The sequence below is a fragment of the Cladosporium halotolerans genome (genome assembly GCF_011745625.1).
Source record: "Cladosporium halotolerans strain TM138-S3 chromosome Unknown Sca39, whole genome shotgun sequence".
Classification (NCBI taxonomy): domain Eukaryota; kingdom Fungi; phylum Ascomycota; class Dothideomycetes; order Cladosporiales; family Cladosporiaceae; genus Cladosporium; species Cladosporium halotolerans.
In genome coordinates, this window is record NW_027191490.1 from 96812 (window position 1) to 119505 (window position 22694).

General features: G+C 56.5%; 8 protein-coding genes across 8 annotated transcripts; 4 read left to right on the forward strand and 4 right to left on the reverse strand.

Annotated features, from left to right (window-relative positions):
* Positions 1-986: 986 nt before the first annotated feature.
* WHR41_08281 (uncharacterized protein) lies at positions 987-4913 on the forward strand (the record flags this gene model as incomplete). The annotated part of the gene is made up of 1 exon (XM_069376885.1): positions 987-4913. The coding sequence occupies one exon, from the start codon at positions 987-989 to the stop codon at positions 4911-4913; it is 3927 nt and encodes a 1308-aa protein (XP_069226215.1).
* A 1294-nt stretch (positions 4914-6207) lies between these two features.
* Positions 6208-7749, forward strand: WHR41_08282 (uncharacterized protein; the record flags this gene model as incomplete). The annotated part of the gene is made up of 1 exon (XM_069376886.1): positions 6208-7749. One exon carries the CDS (start codon positions 6208-6210, stop codon positions 7747-7749), a length of 1542 nt encoding a protein of 513 aa, XP_069226216.1.
* A 1115-nt stretch (positions 7750-8864) lies between these two features.
* Positions 8865-10517, reverse strand: WHR41_08283 (uncharacterized protein). Its single transcript, XM_069376887.1, has 3 exons — positions 10292-10517; positions 10136-10235; positions 8865-10080 (listed from the first exon to the last, which is right to left on the reverse strand). Exons 1-3 carry the CDS (start codon positions 10430-10432, stop codon positions 9350-9352), a joined length of 972 nt encoding a protein of 323 aa, XP_069226217.1. The 5' UTR covers positions 10433-10517; the 3' UTR covers positions 8865-9349.
* Positions 10518-10755: 238 nt separating this feature from the next.
* On the forward strand, positions 10756-14402 carry WHR41_08284 (uncharacterized protein; the record flags this gene model as incomplete). Its single annotated transcript, XM_069376888.1, has 2 exons — positions 10756-10861; positions 10915-14402. 2 exons carry the CDS (start codon positions 10756-10758, stop codon positions 14388-14390), a joined length of 3582 nt encoding a protein of 1193 aa, XP_069226210.1. The 3' UTR covers positions 14391-14402.
* Positions 14403-14796: 394 nt separating this feature from the next.
* WHR41_08285 (uncharacterized protein) lies at positions 14797-15945 on the forward strand (the record flags this gene model as incomplete). Its single annotated transcript, XM_069376889.1, has 2 exons — positions 14797-15015; positions 15359-15945. The coding sequence occupies exons 1-2, from the start codon at positions 14982-14984 to the stop codon at positions 15943-15945; spliced, it is 621 nt and encodes a 206-aa protein (XP_069226211.1). The 5' UTR covers positions 14797-14981.
* Positions 15946-16261: 316 nt separating this feature from the next.
* On the reverse strand, positions 16262-16798 carry WHR41_08286 (uncharacterized protein; the record flags this gene model as incomplete). The annotated part of the gene is made up of 1 exon (XM_069376890.1): positions 16262-16798. One exon carries the CDS (start codon positions 16796-16798, stop codon positions 16262-16264), a length of 537 nt encoding a protein of 178 aa, XP_069226212.1.
* A 556-nt stretch (positions 16799-17354) lies between these two features.
* Positions 17355-19161, reverse strand: WHR41_08287 (uncharacterized protein; the record flags this gene model as incomplete). The annotated part of the gene is made up of 4 exons (XM_069376891.1): positions 17355-17722; positions 17783-18064; positions 18119-18902; positions 18955-19161. 4 exons carry the CDS (start codon positions 19159-19161, stop codon positions 17355-17357), a joined length of 1641 nt encoding a protein of 546 aa, XP_069226213.1.
* A 1406-nt stretch (positions 19162-20567) lies between these two features.
* WHR41_08288 (uncharacterized protein) lies at positions 20568-22568 on the reverse strand (the record flags this gene model as incomplete). Its single annotated transcript, XM_069376892.1, has 3 exons — positions 22419-22568; positions 20907-22352; positions 20568-20851 (listed from the first exon to the last, which is right to left on the reverse strand). Exons 1-3 carry the CDS (start codon positions 22492-22494, stop codon positions 20568-20570), a joined length of 1806 nt encoding a protein of 601 aa, XP_069226218.1. The 5' UTR covers positions 22495-22568.
* Positions 22569-22694: the final 126 nt, after the last annotated feature.

Genomic DNA, 22694 nt, shown 5'->3' on the forward strand with positions numbered 1-22694 from the left:
GCCATCAACGGAACTTACCACACCAGAAGCGCCTTCAACGACTGGCGACTCCCCGCAAAAAGCCGGCGCAGTCATCGGGCATCCTCGGCGACTGGGCACGGCGGGCGATGATGTTACTTCACACCACAAGCTGTTATGCGTGGGCCAACGCCAACGGCGACCTGCATCACGAGGCGCCCTGCAGCCGACTCCTGCGGCGTCTAAGGAGCAGCCCCCCAACCCTACTGGGTTCGACCCAGAGCCATGCCGCTGAGGACCCGCGCGTGGAGCTACGTCGGCGGCGCGTTTTCTGGTCGCGAGCTAGGCACTGTTAGCGCGATTAGATTGATCTAATCGGCTAATAGAATTTTATCAGATGCATCGTTGCATCAGATTACAGAAGATCTTTTCTCAGTTGGGCCCAGCAGCCGCGTAGAGCTCCACCACGACCGGCACGCACTGCGGTTTGATCAAGCGAGGAGAAAACTCTTCATTACTTCGGCAGCCACTTACACAGGGAAGGCAGGAGCCAAGTGAGGCGCCCACCCGTGGCCTGGTACGGCCGCGTGGGCCTGAGATGTTGCTGTGTGTCATCTCAAAAAGCCTTTGCACTATGGCACGAAGCTTTCGGGGTCAGTTGCATTGTCCACACCTCGGCATATTCGCAGAGGCTGGCGTGTCTTTTATCAGATCGTCACCGCCGGGCCATGCTGCAGTGTAAGTTCAGTAACATTGGTGGTTCCTTGTCCCGCCTTACTGACTTCGCCAATCATCATTTTGGCGGAGACGGGGCTAGCCATCCGACTTCCCGGCATTGGAAATTGTGGTGTGACAAGTTTCGACTCTCGCACACCATGACAGTTGTATGAGGAGCGTTGTCGGGGCCTATCTATTCTTCTAAGCGACTCTAGTCGTGCTCAGCCAGATTGGTATTCGTTTCTATCGTAATGCTGACATCCTTTGACATCCCACACCCGACATTCGCGACAGGTGACGCCTGTTGCAAAATGACTACAACCGCAGCGAGGCATGGGTCTGTTCGGGTATCCCAGGACCTAGCCGCCTCACGAGTCTCGATCGCTGGCGACAATGAGAGCCATCGTCAGTCTCTCGCAGACACAGACATTCGTCAGAATATCGCGGACACAACACTTGACCCAGCTCATCCCCGAGAGTGGAAACCTTCCAACGGAACTCTTTCGAAATCAGTATACCAACAATTGCTCGGATTGAACCCCTTCAAGAGCTCTTTCTTGAGTCTGTACCGCAATCTGGAAACCAAAGCGGAATGTGGCACTGCGATCGCCGGCGCTGTGCTGGCTGCTGCCGCTGGTGTGCCACTGCCAATCATGTTTGTTATCTTTGGAAAGATTATCAACTCATTCCCACCTGAAGAGAATGAGCTGGAAACGAGAATCGGCCAGCTGCTCGGAGTCGCTGCAGCGTACTTTGTAATCACGACGATTTACATGTCAGCTTTTGGTAGGGTGGGCGAGAAGATCGCAATCAACTTACGCGAAAAGCTGCTGCGGTGCCTCTTGAGTCTTGATCAAGCCTACTACGACACTCATGATCTCGACGTGACCTCACTGTTGACGGCCAAGATCGAGACAATCCAGGTCGGCACCTCCGAAAAGGTCGGCATCTTTATTCAGTCACTTGGATACTTCGTCGCTGCTTCCATCGTTGGCTTCATCCTCAATGCGAAGCTCACCGGTATCCTACTTGCTGCAGTCATCCCCGCAATGATAATAATTGTCGCCACTGGATCAGCATGGGTATCAAGGCTATCGAAGCGGCTTTCAGCTTGCACTGAACAAGCAAATGGCGTCTTGGAATCTGCGCTGAGATCAGTGAAGGTGGTCCAGGCGTTCGATTTCGAAGAAACGGTCAGCGAGCAACACTCGAAGCATCTTCAAGAATCCGCGGTGTCTGGTATCCGCAAAGCCATTGTTGCCGCTTCCGTTCTTGGCCTGATGTACTTCGTCGCCTACGCAGCAAACGGCCTAGCTTTCTATGTCGGAAGCAAAATGACCGAAGATGGCGGAGCAGGCACAGTCTATGCCGTCTGCCTTCTCATTCTGGACGCGTCTTTCGTGGTTGGGCAGTTTGCACCTTTCCTTGAGATGTTCGCACGTGCCGCGAGTGCTGGCGAGGAGATCAAGGATCTCATCGATCTTGCGAAGCAATCTAGCAGAGAGCGCAATGTAAATGGCGAACAAATCGACATTCACGGACAGGAGATCCAGTTCGCGGACGTTGAGTTCGCCTACCCTGCACGCGCTACCGTCAAGATCCTCCGTGGTCTCTCCCTTGGCTTCGCACCTGGGACCTTCAACGCTATTGTCGGCACTTCTGGAGGCGGCAAGTCCACCGTTGTGTCTCTATTGACAAAAATTTACGGCGATTACCGTGGTCGGATTCGAATCGGCGACAATGAGCTCCGCGACCTGGACGTCGATCATCTGCGCTCACAAGTCTCTGTCGTAGAACAAGACTCGATTCTCTTTTCAGGCTCCATATACGAAAACATCTGCCACGGCTTAGGACGCCAAGATCTCTCGCCCGAAGAGCAACGGACTCGTTGCAAAGAAGCTGTCAGAGCTGCCGCCATTGACTTCATCGATGACCTGCCTCAAGGCCTTGACACAGTTATCGGAAACAGCTTGCAGCTGTCAGGTGGACAGAAGCAACGCATCTGCCTGGCTCGAGCTTTGATCAAGAATCCTGCGATCTTGATCTTGGATGAGCCCACCAGCGCTCTTGATGCGAGAAGCGAGACTTTGGTTGCGCAGACGGTGAAGAAGGTCGCCGGCAACGGCACGACTGTCATTATGATTGCACACCGTCTGTCAACGGTCTTAAACGCAGACCAGATCGTAGTCATCAGCGACGGCAAGGCCGTCGAATCTGGCGCGCCTACTGCATTGGCGACACCTGGTACCATCTTCAACGGCTTGCTCGAGGCTCAGGGAATGTCCTCCGCCTGGACTGAAGACAAAAAGTCCGCTCTGATTGATGAGAAGCATGACATCCAGGAGAAAGAGACAACCTCCAGCATCATTTCAAGTGAATCCGTCGACGAGAGCCAACCGGAGGAGGTGTCTCCGACAAATTTCGAGCTGGCACACAAAGTACTGCGCCTACTCAAACCAGATGCGCCTATCCTACTCCTGGGCTTTGCATTTTCCGTGGTGGGAGGTGCCATTATCATTGGCGAAGCCATCGCCTTCGGTAATCTCATTCAACTCCTTAACGACAACGCACGCGGCGGAGCGGGTCTGCGCTCTCAGATTGAGTTCTACTGTTTGATCTTCTTCATCCTATCTTGCATCGCGCTTGTATGCTACACTGGAAGTGGAAGTTCTTTTGGCATTGCTTCCACCCGCTTGACTGGGCGGGTCCAGAGCGCTCTTCTTCGGAACACTTTGCGTCAGGACATGGCCTGGTTCTCAGCGCCCGGAAGGTCTCTCCACGAACTGATGGCTCGCATCAATTCCGACGCCGGCAACCTTGCAGCACTTTCCGGTGTCGTTACCGGCACGCTTTTCGCAATTGCAACATCCATGATCGGAGGCCTGACTCTCGCCCTTGTGGTGGCTTGGCGTATAGCCGTTGTCTTGATGAGCTGTGTCCCGGTTCTTGTCACAGCGGGATACTTGAGGCTTCGTGTCTTGACCAAATCAGAAGAACATCATCGTACATCCTATAACAAAGCTGCGAGTCTTGCCGCCGAGAGCTGCAGGAACATGCGTACGATTTCGATCTTAGGTCTCGAGGACAACGTACTACGACGATACGAGAAGGCGCTCGAGGGTCCCTACAAGAGCGGGCTCCGCTTCACTTTCGCGTCGAATGCATTGCTTGCTTTTTCGTTCGCAATTACCTACTTCGTGTATGCGCTGGCCTACTGGTGGGGCGCTAAGAACGTTCGCGAGGGCTACTACAACCCTGTCGACTTTTTCATCGTCCTGCCAGCCCTATTGTTCTCGGCGCAGGGCGCTGGCCAAGCGTTCAGCTTGACGCCCGAGATCACTCGCGCTCGATCTGCAGCCAAGAGCATTTGCATGATGCTTGACATGCGACCTACGATCCTGAAAGTGGAGGATGCGCAGAAGTCGGACGACGAATCTTCTACGCGATCGTCGGTCGACGAGTGCGTGGCTAGCAAGAGGCCTGCTGTCGCGACTCCGAAGATTCACCTCGACAACGTCACATTGCAGTACAAGACTGATGGCAGCAAGCCCGCGCTGCGCAATGTGACATTCTCGGTCCAAGAAGGCGAGAACGTCGCTCTTGTGGGACCTTCAGGAGCGGGCAAGTCTTCCACTATTGCGTTGCTCGAGCGCTTCTATGATGCCGCTGAGGGACAAGTTGCCGTCGACGGCGTTAATGTGTGCAACATCGACGCCCGAAAGCTTCGCAGTCGCATCAGTCTGGTTCCGCAAGAGCCGGAACTATTCCCTGGCTCCATCGCATACAACGTCAAGCTTGGTGCTAGCCGCGGCCAGAACGTCACTCAAGAAGACGTGGAGGAGGTGTGCCGGCGGTGCGGCCTACACGACTTCATCGTCAGTCTTCCGGAGGGCTACACGACCGACTGCGCCTCGAACGGCGTGACCAAATTGTCTGGCGGTCAGAGGCAGCGTCTGGCGATCGCGCGAGCAATGATCAGAAACCCAGAGATCTTGCTACTCGATGAGCCCACGAGTGCGCTGGACGCACACAGCGAACGCATGGTGCAGGAATCATTGGCCACCGCATCGGCTGGCCGCACTACCATCACGGTCGCTCATCGGCTGGCGAGCATCCAGCACATGGATCGTATTATCGTTTTTGAGATGGGCTCTATCGTTGAGATGGGCACCCACCGGGAGTTGATGGAGAACGGCGGGTTGTATGCCAGCATGGCGAAGGCGCAATCGGTTGCTTAGCGTTCAGCACCTTCACAAAAGTCCGTCAATTTTCCCACGATCATCTATAGTTCTCCTTCGTCAACGACTCGTGTTGCCGCCGGCGCTCGTTTCCGTCGTATTCGAATAGGTCCTTCACATATTGTGATTTGAGCCCAACTCTCCGGTCGTCCGTAGCAGTCAGGCCGCTGATCCGTCCGTCTCGCCCGATCTTCAGCCATACAGCCAAACCCAAGCTTCCGAGGCTTCTTCTCGAGCCTGCCGCTGCAGGGTTCATCAACACGCCCCGCTAAAGGCACCTGCGCCAATGTGGAGCTGACAGCTGTTCAAGATCGGCACGCTGGCCAGTAGTGCCTCCTGCGCCCGCAGCGCGTCCGCACCGCAGGAGATTCGGAGCACACCAACACCAGCAGGGTGCTGCAGCGCTGCCAACGCCGCCGATCTGATTTCTTCGCAAGCGGTGCAACCGCCGAGGGAGTCCGTGTCGGCAGGGACCCCGTAACGCTGCTCGCCTAGCACGGCCTGGAAGCGGATCTGATAACTTTTTCTCAACCTCAAGCGATTCCTGTTTCTCCCTAGGCGCGGGCCTGGCGCTCAATCAGCGCCCCGTACCCTGGCGCACTGGGGCGCGACGCGTGCCATTGCAATGTCACACATCCCGCTGATCTGCCTTCACGTGCCCCCCATGCCTCGCAACGGCCTGCCACGCTGCTCCAGGTACATTGCGTGGCAGTGTTTGGTCGCAAGAAATCGCTCCTTAGCCTGCGTCATCACTCTGCACCCGTCGACAGATTTTTCCGCGGCTCCCACCGTGGCTGGCGCCCTGCATGGACTGCGGGTCAGATAAGATTGCCAAGGGCGACGGTGGCTGCTCCTCCGACGTGTTCTGGGTCTGCGCCCGGGCTAGTTGGGCATGTTGTGCCTGAAGGTTTGATCGCGTTGCCTGGATCGCCTGCTTCGCTGACGACAGGACGGCCCTAGACAAACGGCGGGCCGAGCAAGGTACAGCAGCCTCGCTCACGAACACGCCATGAAACAATCGGTGCGCTGCGATGGGGTTTGCCCAACGTAAACATTCCCAGGGCTTGCTAGCTGACGGAGTGGCTCGATTTTCTGCTCCTGCCCTTGCACGCCGAAATCGGATAGGCAGGCTCGTTAGTGGTGAAAGTCACTGTTGTATTCTCGCTATCAAAAAATACCTCCGCCACCTTCTCTCTCGATCTTTATCAGATCCGAGGCCGTACCCGCTTGACATACATCACGTCAACACCACCACCACCCCGGCCTTTGGTCTCTCGATTCACCAAGCGCAACGATGTCACCACATGCCGTCCCGCTGACTCCCACACGTAGTAACGGCAGCGGAAACAACATGAACGGTCACGTTTCTCAGACAAACGGGCATCGTGCCAGCCGCCAGGCCGTCCCAAGCTCGCACCTGCAGCGCTTCCCTGACAGTGAGGTGCAGGATCTCGTATGTGTTGGATTCGGACCCGCTTCGCTTGCCATCGCCGTCGCATTGCACGATGCGATTGACAAGGGAGATGCAGCTCTTGGTACATCCACGCCTAAGGTGCGGTTCTTGGAGCGTCAGCAACAATTCGCGTGGCACGCCGGAATGCTTCTTCCTGGAGCAAAGATGCAGATCACTTTCATCAAAGACATGGCTACTTTCCGCGATCCGAGAAGCGAGTTTACGTTCCTCAACTATCTGCATGAGAACGGAAGACTCGTCTCGTTCACCAACCTTGGCACCTTCCTCCCGCAACGTATCGAATATGAGGATTACATGCGCTGGTGTGCCGAGCACTTCGAGGAGGTTGTCGAATACGGCCAGGACGTTACCTCCGTTGATGTCAGCCGTACCAACCCTCAGACCGGTGCTGCCGAGGAGTTCAAGGTCACATCAACTGACCAAACCACCGGCCGCCAGACCACCACCCGCGCGAAGCACGTCGTGATCGCTGCTGGTGGACGTCCTAGCATCCCCAAACAAATCCCCGCCAACCACCCTCGGGTCATCCATAGTTCGCAGTACGCTACCCACATCGATCAAATCTTCCCTCCCGGCCAGGGACCGAGATCCGTTGCTGTCATCGGCGGCGGTCAGAGCGCAGCGGAATGCTTCCACAACATCCACTCGCGGTACCCCGGCTGCAAGTCAAACCTCATCATCCGTGGCGCTGCTTTGAAACCCAGCGACGACTCACCCTTCGTCAACGAGATCTTCGACCCCGAGCGTGTTGACGACATTTGGGCTCAGGACCCCGTCCTTCGCGCCGAGGCCATCGCCCGCGACAAGGCCACCAACTACGGTGTTGTCCGCATCGAGCTGCTCGAGGAGATCTACACCGCTATGTACACGCAAAGAATCCTGTACGACTCGGAGGATGACTGGCCCCAGCGCATCCTCAACCACCGCACCATCGACAACGTAGAGGAGCTGCCCGGCTCAGGCAAGGCGCCTCTCCGTCTCCACATCCGCAACGAAACCTCCACTTTCAGCGCTGCCAAGAAGCCCACCCATGAGACGCTCGATGTCGATCTCGTCGTCGTCGCCAGCGGATACGTTCGCAACGCTCACGAGGAGATGCTGAGGAACGTCCGCCATCTGATGCCTGGCGGCGATCAGGATTCCGAGAAGCGCTGGTCCGTCAACCGCAATTACAAGGTGCAGACTGCCGACGGTGCCGTTGCTCCTGACGCCGGTCTGTGGCTGCAAGGATGCAATGAGAAGACGCACGGTCTCAGCGATTCTCTGCTCTCCATCCTTGCTGTCCGTGGTGGCGAGATGGTGGAGAACATCTTTGGCTCGGAGCAGCAGGCCGACTACGGTGCGGTGGCTGAGGTTCAGTGAGTGGCATATGAAGGATGTATTTAAAAGGAAGAGAGGGACGGGTCGGGCGGCGTATTCCCCAATCACCAAAATTTCATTTATCTCTGCAGATATACAGCGACGACAAAAGAAAAGTCCTAATGTTCATACGTTTGCCTTGCCTTTTAGGCGCAGGCCGAGCAGTTATTGTCCGTTCACTGATGTGCGTTACCTGTGTTATCTGAAGCAAAACGAATCCGAGTCACCAGCTCGTACTTGCCATCTAGCTGCCCTGTTCCCATTACGAGGAAGGCGCCCGAAGCACGACAACGTCGAACCTGGCTTCCGTCACCATCCGCTCACTCAATCACCCATCACATGGCAGTCCCTCCACTCTTCTCTGCGCAACAACCCCAATCATCCCGCTACCGTATCTCATCACTCATTTCATCCCATCATTCGACGCCCATCAGCATCCCTTGCCACGGCCGACAGCCCGACCTGAAGACTCCATTTCCGGCTTTTCTTCTCTCTCACGGACCTCGCTTTCCGGCCGGCCCTCTCTCGTTGCCAACATAATGGATCCCTTCACCATCATGATCACCATCTCCAGCACGTCCATCGCCATCCTCATCGCGCAGTTTGTCCAGCGCCGCCTCGACTTGAGTCGAACAGACGATGGCAACAAGTATTTCCGCGGGAGGCAGAAGCTCAAGCAGAAACTCTCGACCAAGGGCAAGAGGCAGAGGCTGAGGGTTTGTCGATCTGGACATCAGTTGGATGGGGTCAGGTGGAGTCAGGAAAATGGCGTTGTAGAAGGGGTGAGGACGGGTGGGAAGAAGGTTGGGAAGAGGAGGTGGAAGGTGAGGAAGGAGGCTGGGGACCCGGTTATTGGGACTGCTGGGGCGACATCTTTTTGACCTGAGAAACTGGACGTGTTCCTAAGATCGATTGATCGGTGATGTGTCGTTTGCTCTCTCGAATGAAGAGACATACGACACTGGCTCGGCGTGTTCGGCTTGTATGCGAAGCTATTGGTGGACAAACAATGCGCACCCATGATGATGATACTGTTCGACGAGGTGTCTTGCGACTCGTGGCGGTCTTACTCTCTCATCTTCTGCAACCACCAGCGATGTTTCCAGATTTCATTGGAAGCATTCGCGACTTGCCACTGGATTTTCTGAGAGCCGGACACGAATGGAACAGTGCGCTCGGAGTATCATGGTCCTTATGGAACGACACCAGCCAGTCAACGCCATCATTGATATGCGACGCTCGCCTGGTGCCTCCCAACGCGCAGGCTGATCAAAGAAGCTTCGTGGAAACTCGCTGAATTGGCGGCTCGGAAGATGTTACTCAGTGAGGTGGTCGTTGACGGACGACTCGTGCCACTTCCTTCGCACGAGACGAATATGCAGTGGAATGTTGGTGGGTTATGGAGTCTGCGAACGACGGAACACCATCAGGATTGGCAATGGCGATGTGGTGGAGAGGCCGGGCGAGCTCTTCGCACGCTTTGAAAACCCTCATGTGGCGGTTAGGGAGGTGTGCCCGGTGTACACTTGAAAAGTAATTCTCATTACTGCGAACTCATTTATCCGTCTCGTACACCCGCATGATTCCAATTGTCAACCGTCTCTTAGTATTCATAGAATCCCTTGCCCGACTTCTTTCCAAGCCAACCGGCGTCAACCATCTGCCGCAGCCTGACCGCAGGCCTGTACTTGGAATCTCCAAGCCCCGAGTGCAGCACCTCCATAATGCTCAAGCACGTGTCCAGCCCAATAAAGTCCGCCAGCTGCAGCGGGCCCATCGGCACGTTCGTCCCGTTCTTCATGATCGCGTCGATGCTGTCCCTGTCGCCGACGCCTGTCTCCAGCGCGATGATCGCCTCGTTGATGTACGGCATCAAAATGCGGTTCGCCAGGAAGCCCGGCGAGTCGGCCGACAACGAGGGGATCTTGCCCATGCGCTTGCAGAACTCGAGGGCTGTCGCGAGCGTCGCGGGCGAGGTCTGCAGGCCGGTGATGATCTCGACGCCTTTCTGGACGGGCACGGGGTTCATGAAGTGCGTGCTGAGCACGCGGCTGCTGGCGGAGAGGTCGGTGGGGTCTTTGCTCGTCGCGGCGGCGATGCGCGTGATGCTTATGGAGGAGGTGTTGGTTGCGAGGACGGCGTGAGAGGGGCAGATGTGGGCGAGGTCCGAGAAGATCTTAAGCTTGAGGTCGAGGATCTCGGGCACGGCTTCGATGACCATGTCGACGTCGTTCAAGTCGTCGGTCTTGGTGGTGGGAGTAAGACGGGCGCGGGCGGTGTCGGCGTCAGACTGGCTGATCTTTTCCTTGCTGACATCTTTGGCGAGGAGCTTGTCTGTTCTTTCATTAGATAGGCTGTTTTGGTGGTTTGGCTGCCGTTTAGGGCATACCGGCAAATGCAAGGCCCTTGTCCAGTGACTTTTGGCTGTTGTCTACTACTGTTACGGGGACACCAGCTGCTCTAGCTGCGACGAGTGCTATTCCCAGGCCCTTTGCTAGCGTTAGCTCCCATTTTCTAAGCATCCATCTCGTGATTTCGAGCACACCATCTGTCCTGCACCGATCACACCAAGCTTCTTGATCTCAGCAGGTTGTGTCTCCGCCAGCCTCGGACGACTGGAGCTGAACTGGCGGCATGATGAGCGGACGGCATGCCTCGAGAGGCTTCTTGAGACAGTGCTGAACATTGTCGAATCCACTCGCACAGGAAAAAGGAGGTGAGAATGGTATTGGAAGGCACACAGTAGCAGCAGCGTGTCAATGTTGGCACTTCCAGCATCGGCTTAAGCCTCCCAGATTCGCGACAACTCGGCCTACTCACATGTGCCGAGGTCTGTCAAGCTCGCCGAGCGATGACATGGGGCCGGGCTGAGCTCTGCGCACGTCGGCGTTCCCCTCAGCCCGACACGCGCCGCGTCGCGTCTCCCCAGAATTGGCCGTAAATTGATCTGCTGCCCCTCGTGTTGGAGGGCGAGACGAAGAGATCATACCGTCATTCGCGCTCGCAGTCATGGAAGTGTGGGAGAAGAGCGAGACGATAGACCCTGAGATCAGGGCCTGGGTCTACAGTCTCGTCACCGCCCTCGGTGGCCGCTCCACGTACGACGATTCCTACGGTAAGATGCTCGTTCCTGCGACCTTCATGCAAACACACGCTGATAAAATGCAGCAATCGGCGACGATGCGCATGCGGTCCTGAAAGATCTTCTGCGATGGCTCCGACTTCACGACCTGCGAAGAAAGAGGTTCGACGTCCGACGATGCCTCGCGGAAGCGAACCTGGTGAAGGGAGACCTGTTGGAGATTCTGGCACAATTTCCTCAGAATGGCACGGCGAGCAAACTCAAGAGCAAGACAGCAGTCGCATGTCTCCAAGTACTGGCATGTCTGACGACGCCGGTGGAGGAGGACATCAAGGACGACGACAAAACTCGCAACTTCCACCGACATGTGCCGTATCTCCAGTTGGCTCAAGTTGGCTACAAGCGTGCGCTTCTGCATTTCGAGAATGCCGACATATTGAGGGCAATTGTGAGAGTCGTTCTTCCAGGCATGGCACAGCCGAGAGCTGAGCGATCGCCGAATGAGAAGGCGATCATTGGGCTGTCGCTCACAATTCTCAAAAACGTTGCCATGATCACACAGCCGCAACATCTCCCCAGCCAGGGAGATGAGAACGAGATTACGCGATCGACTACAATTGAGATATTCCAGAAGCAGGATATCTTCAACTTCCTACTCACCCTGGGATCCGGAGCTGGAGACGAGTTCCAGGACGAAGTTCTCCAGCAGCTCGAAATCTTGTTCCACCTCCTTAAGGGTGTGAGCCCAAAGAGATTGTTTATGGAAAAGCAGCAGGTGGCCAAGAATAACACGAAGGAGTTCAAGGATCTGCTGTCGAAAGAGAAATCGATGCTGGACAGCTACAAGAAGCACGCGCCGACACGACACAATCGATTTGGCACCATGGTCTGGGTAAAGCGCGATGACACTAATTTCTCGACCGTGACCGGACAGCACAGCATCACCAACGATCAACAGACCCTCTATCAGATGGATAAGAGCAAAAAGTGGGACAAGCCCAAATTTCGGGGCAAGAACACACCTGACGTGAACGAGCAACTTGACATCGGCGGGAGATGCGACATCACGGAGTCGGCAGAGACAATCCTGAAGTCCTTCGTCGAAGACTTTCTGGATTCCTCTTTCAACCCTCTCTTCCTCGCTCTGCGAAAGCTCATTGAGCGCGACACCCAGGACGAGCGCCACACCGACGAGCACACCAAACAGTACTTCTACCTCATATCGTGGTTCCTCAGCGCCGCCACCGCCCGACACGAAGCTGTCGCAAAGGCGAATGGCCGAAACGTAACGGAAGCAAATTTGCAAGACAACAGCTACGCTTACATCGCCGCTGTACTGGATCAGGAGACTTTCGTCCTCCTTAACCGCTCAATGCAACACTTCCTCGATGACAAGAAGTGGCAGGTGGTGCAGAGCACGATGCTGGCTTTCACGCAGATCCTGCTCACGGTGCAGTCGATGGCTGAGAGCAAGGACGAGGAAGACCAGGAGATCGCGGAGAATATCCAGAACCGCATTTTCTACGAGGAGTCGACGCACGAACGCATCTTGCAGCTTCTAAGAGGCTACAATCGCCAGGGTTTCGCTTACCTCGATGCTGTCACGGAATGCACGCACGTCTTTGTGCGCATGCTGGAGAGGTACAGCAAAGTCAACGTCGATTTGCAGATCCGATCGAAGAGGCGCGCGAGACGAAAGCAAAAGCAGAAGCCCGACGCGGCCACAGGCGAAACTGCCGACGCGAACGAGGCCGACGAGGAAGCCGAGGAGGAGGAACGCGAAATCCACTTGGCAGCGTCGGAACGCAAGTTCGACTTCGCCAGATTCAGTGCCAAGTTCATGAACCAGAAGTGCGTCGATACATTCCTGTCGTTTCTCCATTTTTACGCCGATCTGTCGCCGGAACAGCTCAAGCGATGTCACCGCTACTTTTACCGCCTGGCCTTCAAAAACGAGCTCGCCGTCCTGCTCTTCCGAGTGGACATCCTTCTCCTCTTCCAGCGTCTGATCAAAGGTCCGGAAGGTCTGAGCCCCGCAATCGAGGGGTTCAAAGACTGGGAGGAGCTGGTCCGACAGATTTTCCGACGCTGCATTAAATGGGTTTCCAAGGACACCGAAGGCGAGGGTTGGAAGGAGGTGTGCATGATCGAGATGCTTTTCAGCAAGATCGGCGGCACCGTCTTCTACTTGCAGAACGGCTTTGACCGCGTCGTCGAGAAAGCTGCTCCTCGCCCGCCTGCGGAGCTGGATTTCAAGGCTACTATCACAGAGGACCAGAAGCTCGGCGTTGCCGTCGGCGTCATGCTCGAGCACAACAAGGCCGACAGCGTCAGCTGGGTGCGAGAGGAAGTGATGCATGCCGCGGAAGAGCGCGAAGCGTGGGAGCAGATCGAGACGACGTCGAATGGACAAAACGGGGGGAACGAAATCGAACATGTGAAGCCCACAGCACCCAGCATCTTCCTCCAGCCTGGCGATTCAAAGGAGCGTAGACTCGCTCTTTTCAAGGATAAGCACCTCCGCCTCCTCCTCGCGACGCTGGGCTACGAACGCCTGGGCGTCGCGGAGGACACTGAAGCTTCCTGGCTGATGCCGAGCGAGGTGCCATCGGCAAAACTGTACGATCTCGTCTCGCAAATCCAGAAGGCTGAATTCGACCCTCCGACTTTCGACGGGAAATCCGCGACCGACATGACGAAGACTAAAGGCTCTTTCGTTCGCAACGAAACCGCGGGGCTCTTCGATGACGGTTACGACTCGGGCGTACACGAAAGTGACGCTGAGGCGCAAATGTTCCCTCCGAACTTGCGCGAGAAGCGCAAGGAACGCGGCGAGGACGAGGAGGAGCCGAAGAAAAAGCGCCGCTTGCAGCGCCGGAACGCGGAGGACGATCCTACGGAGTCGGAGGTTGAGAGGCGCGCGGAAAGCAGGAGGGAGAAAGAGCGGGAGCGCAATGCGAAGATCAAGAGCGCGCTGTTTATCACGGCTAGTGATGACGAGAGCGATGCCGAAGGCGACGCGGAGTTCTTCAGGTTGGAAGAGGAGAGGAGGCAGAAGATGAGGGGTGTTATTCGGAATCAGTTGCTGAAGGAGATGGATGAGGCGAAGACTGGGGGCAAGGGGAAGAAGGCTAAGAAGTCGGAGGTCAGGGCTAAGGCGAGGGAGGTGGCGAGGGCGCTGGGTGAAGATGAGAATGCGTTGATTGAGGGCGTGGTTTCAGACATGGATGATGTTGTTATCGGGGCGTCTGAGAAGCGTGCGGATGGTGGGAGGAAGTCGAATGGTGAGGACACGTCAGAGATGGATGAGGACGAAGAGGATGCGGAGGGCTCATCTGAGGAAAACGAAGACATGCGCTCAGCTTCACGTTCAGCAAGAGAGCAGTCAATGCCCTTGGCGGAGGCCTCGGGCAATGCCAGTACCGCGACGAAGAACGATGCGCCCGACAAGGCTGGTGGGGACGGAGAAGATGACGAGGAAGAAGCGCCGGTGAGCAAGAGACCGCCGGCTAGGAGGCTGAGGGCGGGTTTTGTGTTGGATGACAGCGATGAGGATGAATAGAACTCACCGCTGGATTGCTGATATACATACGTATGCATGAGGATATGCGCTGAACACCGAGCCACGTGCAGTGCCATATATGCTCACGGAGTCGTCTATTCTCACTAATAAAATTGTAGGCTTGCTCGTCAGGCTGTTGCGGTCCTAAGCGGTCAGGCTGTCACTCTCGACAACCTGCTAGTCCGTCGCACGTCTCATAACACCCGTATATCAATGGAACGCCTCACTCGCCGTCGTCCACGCAACGCGCCTCAGGCAGTACAGACGGGACTTGTCTTACAGTGCGGAGAAGCGTTGCCGTATGCAGCGCACGGACCGCCCGTTTTCCCCAGCCCCCAATTGGCGCACGGTATGACGAAGGCGCGCGCGACGCAGGGCAGGGCAGGCGCAAGCTCGACCCAGCTCCGCCAGACCTCACCTTCTCTTCCCGTTGCGCCTGCTCTCTTCCCACAACACACACCTCACTACACCTCACCTCACTTACCTTACTCGCTGCGCACCGCACACGCGACTGCGATTGTTCGACTTTCCGCCTTATTCCTTGCGCTGCGATTTATAACCGAGCTCACGCGCGCCACGACCACTACCACAATGGCTGACACCGAGATCAAGGAGGGCGACAAGGGTATGCGAATCTTCCATCTTGCTTCTGACATGACTGAGGCGCGCAATTCTCGCGATTTCCCGGCGAATGCTGCGCGGTGAGGCGTTGGTCGCTTGCGATCACGCGTCGCCCGTCGAACGCCAAGCCATTTCCATGCGCGTCGTTACGATTCGCAACTGGCCAAACGCGCATCAAAGGGATCGTCGCTCATCGATTTCCATCGATTTCCGATCGATTCGCGTTTTATCGCGACTTGAATCGCGTTTTCCGGGCCAGTCAGCATCGCGCGCAACGACGTCATCGCTCAATCGCTATCGCGACTCCGGTCGCATTTGCAAGGAACGCATCGCTGACGAACTAGCAGTCTCCTGGCAATGGGGCGGCGGCGCGCCCGGCGGCACCGCTAGCCAGGTCGCTACCGAGGGCGAGCTGAAGATGGAGACCAAGAGCGGCAACGAGGTCAAGAAGAACGCCGACCCGGAGAACCCGGCTGTGCGTGTCGAGCGTAGCGGCCATGACGTTGTGAAGCGCGCGAGCGAGCTGGACGTTGAGGAGGAGGGCCCTAAGCACAAGGATGGTGAGGACAAGAAGGATGAGGGCGAGAAGAACGGCGAGGAGAAGAATGGCGAGGAGAAGGATGAGGCCAAGTCGGACGAGAAAAAGGATGATGAGGAGAAGAAGGGTGACAAGCAGGAGAAGGCTACCAATGGCGACGCCTCGACTGGTGACAAGCGCAAGGCTGAGGACGAGAAGAAGGACGACAAGGCCGACGGCGAGAAAGGCGAGAAGGCCGAGGGGCCCAAAGAGAACGGCGACCAGCCTCCGCCCAAGAAGAAGGGCAGGCCTGCCAAGAACTCCAACGCCCCTAAGGCTGAGAAGCCTAAGAAGGAGCCCAAGAAGGCTGCCACTGAGACTGGCGAGCCCAGGCGCTCCGGCCGCAACAGGAGTTAAGCATAGCTGTCGACATGAAAAACCGATCTTGACGCAAGCCTGAGAGTATGCTGGTAACAGCACATCAGACTCGCGCTATCGAACAGACAGCGGACGAATAGGCGGCAATGTGTTTCTGGGGCGCGTGGTACTGCCGAACAAGGCCGGATGGGAATTGGCGGGGAATGGAGAAAATTGTTTCTTGTCTTCTTGGATTCCCGGTGCGAGTGTAAATTAGTCTTTTCGAGGTGCCTCATTCTTGCGGGCACCAGGCGCACAAAAGTGTTCATCCCGTTGTGTCCTCTCGCTCTCCCTCTCATCTCACCTCTGGCCCGACCTAAGAACCCAAAGGCGCAACAAAACACACAGCCTCCATCCTTGTCCTCATTCCGTCCCCACCCTCATACCCATACATGCTCCTCCCAAACTCCTCCCATCCCTCTCGCACATATAATCTCATAGCCGCCTGATCCTTCACCAACGCAAACAACACAGCCTTTAATCCCCTGTGCCCCGCCTCCGCAACGGCAACCCCCATCAACCGCCCCGCTAACCCCTCCCCTCGCGCGCTAGGATCAACAAACAGCCTCTCCAGCACAGCTATCGGCTCAGAGCGATTCTGAGCTTTCCACAGCGCGACGGCTGGATCGGAGGGCGAAGGAGAAGAGAGCGCCACATGCCCGATTATTTCCCCGGAAGGCCGGATGGCTACCCAGACGCAGAGCGTCGAGGGCGAAGAGAGAAAGGCTTCGGCGTGCTGCACGCCTTGTACTGGGTAGCTGTCACGGGCGTGGACTTTTGCGAGCAAGGTGGCGGTTTTGGGGAGGTCGGTGGGGTCGCGGGGGCGGATTGTGGTGGTGGATTTGGGCTGCATGGTTTCTTTATTTGTTTTTCTTGTTTCCTGTTCTTTGCAGGTGGCTTTCAGGTTTGTTGCTGGAGTCGCGGATATGAGCTTGAGGCCGTTTGTAGAGAAACAAAAATTTTTCTGGACACGTCGCGCGATAACTTCCTTTCTGCGGAGGTTCGCTCTTCGGGTTATATTGACCCTGTTGTTTTTATTGGCACTCGTCAGCGGTACATAATCGATGTGGTCAAACCGCAAGTCACGTATACTGGAGGTTGGTGGTGGTCTCGTGTAGCGGATTTGCTCCACGCAGTCATCGCCACCGCACGCATGAACGCTAGTCGAGCAACGAAATTGCACAGACGCATATGAGAACTCCATGACCACGTGAAACCGGAACGTCTTGACTGTGTCGTACCCAGATTGCCGATCTAGGCTCTCCATGGGTGCAGTGATGTTTTATGCTGAGCATGAAAATACAAAGAACAGGGCTGGCTCTCGACAAGCCAGTGCTGTCATGGAATCCGACGGCCATGCATCATGATGTTTCAGAAGCCAATCTAAAAACCTATCAAATCTCACCAACTCAGGCTTCTTCACTTCCCTCGTCCCCGACCCCAGCAACGTGCATCTTCGCTTTCCTCTCCCTTTCCAGGAAAGCCTCCTGCTCCACCCGACTCTTCCCCAAGTCCACGAAAAACAGCAAAAACAGGAAACTAGCCAAACTCAGCCCGAACAGGAAGTAAAACGGCATGCTGTTGTTGCCCGAGGGACTGGCGTCGATGATCGCGGACGACACCAGGGGCCCGATGAACGACGACGCTTTGCCCACGATGCTGAACAGGCTGAAGAAGAGGAACTCTTTGCCGCGCGGGGTTACTTCGCTGATCATTGTTTGGCTGTAGCTGTACCAGGGGCAGACTAGGAGGCCGTAGAAGGCTTGGTAGAGCCAGACTGTGGGTTAGAGTGTTAGCAGGGCATGGTTAGAATGACGAGAGATGGGGTGAGCCTTACCCTCCCAGACATTGTGGAAGCCGAACTTCTGCGTCCAGATCCCGACCATTCCCCAGGCGTCTAGCAGGATGATCGCCACGGCTACGGCGTTGAACATTGTCTTCGTCGACAGGCTGTAGCGTTTTTGGATGTGCCAGAAACTGAAGATTCCGACCGCTTGGGCCCCGATGCCGACGATGAGAAGGTATGTCAGGTCGAGGGTGTTGTAGGCTACGATGCTGTTCTGGAGGGTTCCGATCACGGTAACGGTGGTGTTGAGGGAGTCGCCCAGGAGGAAATAGCCTGATCTTCAATTAGCACAAAACAAGCAACAATTCTGCTCACCACCAAACTTACCAATGAGATAAAACAGACTCTGCTTCAGCTGCCAAATCTGCGTCACAGCCCTCCACAGCTGCCAGAATCCCGCAAGCACAATGTTCATCCCGGGATCCTGCCCCGGCCGCCTCTTCTCTAGCACAAACCACGGCACCGCCAGCAGCAGCCACACGCCCGTCGCGAACGCAATCAACACGCTCAGACCCTCATTGTTCCTTGCCTCACTATCGTTGACTCTCAACCCGAACATGATCCCGACGATCACCGCCAAGATCACAATCTCACCCAGCGACTGGATATAAAACGCCGTATTCGCCAGCTCATTGCGCTTCATCGAGTCCGCAAAGTCGTACTCCTCCCTGCTCGCGTCGCCCGCCTCGTACGACTGCGCCTGCTCCCGCAACTCTTTCGTGTTCCTCGCCAGGCCCGGGAACGCCGCCGTCCAGTACGTCAGGCACAGCTGGTACGCCACCAGACCGACGATGTACAGCCCCAGCCCGGTCTGCCACTGCGACTCATCGTGCACGCCTAGCCAGCCGAAGCCGATTCCGAAGGCGACTATGCTCAGCGCGATGAGGATGTTGGGCCGGAAGGAGCCGAAGTCGGCGTACGCGCCGATGAGCAGGAGGACGGCGATCTGGATCGCGAAGGAGATGCCGTTGCAGAGGAGGATTATGCTGTTTGTTGTGCGGTTTGAGCCGGCGAAGAAGACGGTCGTGTTGTCTGGGCCGCCGATGGCGGTTGCGTGTTGGCTGAGGAGGTTTTGAGACGCGGTTGGGGCGAAGTTGAAGAGGTGGAGGCCCTGGGAGTCTGTCAGTTTGGTGCCGAGTCGTTGGTTGTGATTTTTTACTTACGTTGTTGCCAATGTAGTAGGAGTAATACGACCACAGCTCATACTTGCCCGTCTGGTATTTCTGGTCGAATTGGTCGGGCGCCACGGGTTTCTTGTCCGTCTCGACTATGGAGCCCTCCGAATCGCGTACTTGTATGTCGTTCTTGATTGCGTCTTCTGCGTTTCCGCCAACCATTGTGGGCGCCGGGCCCACATCATTGGCGGCCATTGCGAGCCGAGGATGGTCTCCAGAAGTAGACTTGCCCGGTCGGCATACGAGTGACGGGGATCGTGAGGAGAGGAATGTTGGATATCTTGGGTGTATCGTACTCAAATAATGTACCTCACAGTGAAGAGCACAAAGTTGAATGCGGCAGTAAAAACCGAGGCCAAGGACGATAAGATAGAAGAGATAGAGACAGACGGAGGTAATAATACCTTATGCGAGCAAGGAAAGGGAAACGGCTGAGAGACTTACGGTGTTAGCTGAGCACTAGCCCGCCTCACAAACGGGACCCCAATGCGCGAATTGCACTCTAGACCACGCGAGGGCGGGCGAGAAGTGGGTTGTGAGTTCGCGATAGCGCAGTGGTTACAGGCACGACAGGGACTTTTCGCGCGCTTGCGGAGGGCGCGAGTGGAGACTTTGCACTTGTCCCCGCGTCCCGCGTCCAAGCTTTGGCGTGGCGCGAGATAAGCTTTCCGTCGCATGGCCATTCACAACGTGAGCGTGAAGAAGGTCGGCACAAGGGTCCGGATATGCGTGTGGACTTTGTTGCCCGTTAAGAATGCGAGCATGGGCTGCACTGAATGGCGATATCCAGACGTTTAGAGTCCCTCCGTATATTTAGCAGGAGATGCTCACTGGCTAATGACGGATCGGAAGTTCGGCTTTCGGCGACCGATCAGAAGCCGCCTGCGGAGGTTCGTCCGTCAACATCCAAATCCGTTACCTTACACCGCAGAGCAGACGACACCCGTGGCCGATCACAGCAAATCACTCCACAGAAAAAACACGTACGCCAAATCAGCTATCTTCCGACCTTGGAACCCTTATCAAAACACTGCAAGGATTACCGCGCAGCCTTCAGCGTCGCACCTCACTTCTATGTGTTCCAAACAGCCCTTCCATCGCATCCCCAGCTCATGTCGTCCGCGTGGAAACTCGCAGTGCACAAGAGAGCATCGGTCTTCTGCCAAAAGCACCCTACGAGATGTTGGAAAAGACGTATTGCCGCTGTGGGAAAAGAGCTGATATGGGGTGGGTGGTTGGCTGTCCGTGAGAGCAGATGAGCTACGTGTGGGCGTGCGCTTTGCAAGAGGGGAGAATTTCGCGTGCGCGCTCTACAAAAAATGGGTATCGGAAGCACCAATTGCAGTCAAATTGCGGAAGGAAAGGTAGGCTTTGCGCAACGCTAGCAACACTCCAAGATACAGGGCGAGCCGTTCGGGACGCAAGAGAAAGAGCAAGGTCTCCAAAAAGAAAAAGCGAGGGTATCCATTAACGTTATATCGAAGCGACTGGCTCGTAACAACAGCAGCGCTGCCAACAGAAAAGAGTAGCAAAAGATCTATGCACACATCCCGCCCACACCTCTGGACTCTCTACCTCCACCACACTCGGACACCAACAGTCTAGTAACCGGGAGCGTTGAGGGTGATGCCCATAAGAATACCACCGATGAGACCGGCGATGGGGATGGTCATGACCCAGGAGAAGAACAGGAGGCCGACACGCTGCCAGTTGACGGCTTTGAAGGTGCCGTTGCAGAGGCCCACGCCGACGGTCGCGCCGGTGATGCACATCGAGGTCGACACGGGCAGCTTGTACTGCGAGAAGATCAGGATGGTGATGGCCGCGCCCATTTCCATGGACGAGCCGCGGGAGGGGGAGTGGTAGGTGATCTTGTTGCCCATGACTAAAAGGAGTTAGTGGATTGCCTTGCAACGGGTGAGACTGGTGGAGGAGCTTACCTCGCATGATGTTGTAACCGTAAGTGATGAAACCGAAGCAGATCGTCAGAGCGATGACGGCGATCTGCCACAGAGGGACAGGGGCCTTGGAACCGACAGTCTCGCCAGTCGACCAAGCGGAGTACATGGCAGCCCAGACACCGACGGCGTTTCCGACATCGTTGGCACCGTGCGCGAAGGAAGCAGTGCAGGCCGTGATGATCTGCACGAAGGAGTAGAGGTACTCGACTTCGTTGCTGTACTTGGGCGCGTGCGAGTACACGCGGTCCATACGGCGGCCTTCAGGAGTTCCGAGAACGCCGACCTGAGCACGGTGGATATCGTAAGACATGCCGTAGAGGGCGCCGACGACGATCTGAGCTGGGATGCGGACGAGGGTGGCCTTGAGGTTGTGGAGCTCGTAGATGGAACCGGCACCGAGCTGGTTGTTGTGCAGAGTGCGCATGGCCCAGCCGAGAGGTCCCTTCTTCTGCCTGAGTTCCTCGTGGTGCTGCTCACGGGCCTGAGCCAACAAGAGACGGTAGGCCTCGCGCGGGTTCTCGTGGAGGGGAGCGGGCCTCTCCTCAGAAGAAGTGTCGACGTCGACGACGGTGATCTCCTTGGTGTCGGCGTCGGACATGGCAGCCTCGGCCTTCGCGCCCGGACGCTTGATGTCACCGCTGTGCTGGACGACGGCGTAGTTGGGGACCTGAGCGAACTCGGCATCGGCGGGGGCAACCCTCTTTAAGAGGAGAGGACCCTGGAAGAAATCCCAGAGCTTGAGGGTGTAGTCCTTCTTGATCACCTTGGCGTGAACGAAGGGAACGAAGAAGAAGGCGGACAGGACGAAGAGACCGAAGCCCACGCCGAGAGTGACCGAAGCAATGTACCAAGCAGGCTTGTCAGACAGGCCAAGCCTTGGCGAACCCTTGTAAACGACGGACAGGGTGCAGATCGTGCCGGCGATGAGGAAGAAGAAGGGCGAGGTCCAAACGGCCCAGGGCACAGGGTCGCGACGGACGTGGACCACGAACTTGATCAGGGAGAAGATCACCGAGCCGAAGATACCGGACGCGATCGGGGCCATGCAGAGACCGGCAAAGATGGCTCCAAGGCCGGAGCCACCGTTCCATCCCCACTCGACCTTGCTGGCGCCGACGGCAGCGACACCGACACCGGCGATGGAAGAAACCAGAGAGTAGGTCGAAGAAACGTGGGCGGAGTTGCGTGTACACCACATGACCCAGATGGCAGCACCAGCGGACGCGCAAGTGAATGCGAGGAGCTGGACACCGGCATTACCGTTGAAGGCGGCGATGGGGATGATACCGTTCTTGATGGTGGAGGCAGTCCTGGCACCGACAGTGAGGGCACCGGTCAACTCGAAGATCAGGCAGAGAACCATGGCCTGCTGGTAGGTGACGGAGCGAGAGGAAACACTGGTGGCCCAGGCGTTGGCAACATCGTCTGTGAAGATTGGTCAGGATCGATGATCGATCGTACAACGATTAGCGAGGGTCGAGGAGAACGTACTGGCACCATTGTTGTAGGCCTCAAGCAGGGCGAAGAAGGTGCCGATGGCGAAGACGTAGGTGTATTCGGTGAGCATCTTGGCTGCTGCGGTACAGGCGGTGCACTGCGAGAGCTGATGGGCCGATGGCTGTGGTCGGTGCTGGTCACAGAGAAACGAGCGAGGGAGACGACGGCCGGGTGGTGAAGATATAGTGCCCAGGAAAGTCTGATACGGGCGGTGCAGAGTCGAGTCCTCAGGCCTAGCGCCAGTGAGGGACTTACCGGCTTTGGTCGTGT

Bases quoted from the DNA above. Each gene is read 5' to 3' on its own strand.
- WHR41_08283 (XM_069376887.1), bottom strand. From the start codon at position 10,432: ATGTTCAGCACTGTCTCAAGAAGCCTCTCGAGGCATGCCGTCCGCTCA. The intron at 10,236-10,291 runs GTGTGCTCGAAA...ACGCTAGCAAAG, and splicing joins TGATCGGTGCAGGACAGATG to GGCCTGGGAATAGCACTCGT. The intron at 10,081-10,135 runs GTATGCCCTAAA...ATGAAAGAACAG, and splicing joins CAAGGGCCTTGCATTTGCCG to ACAAGCTCCTCGCCAAAGAT.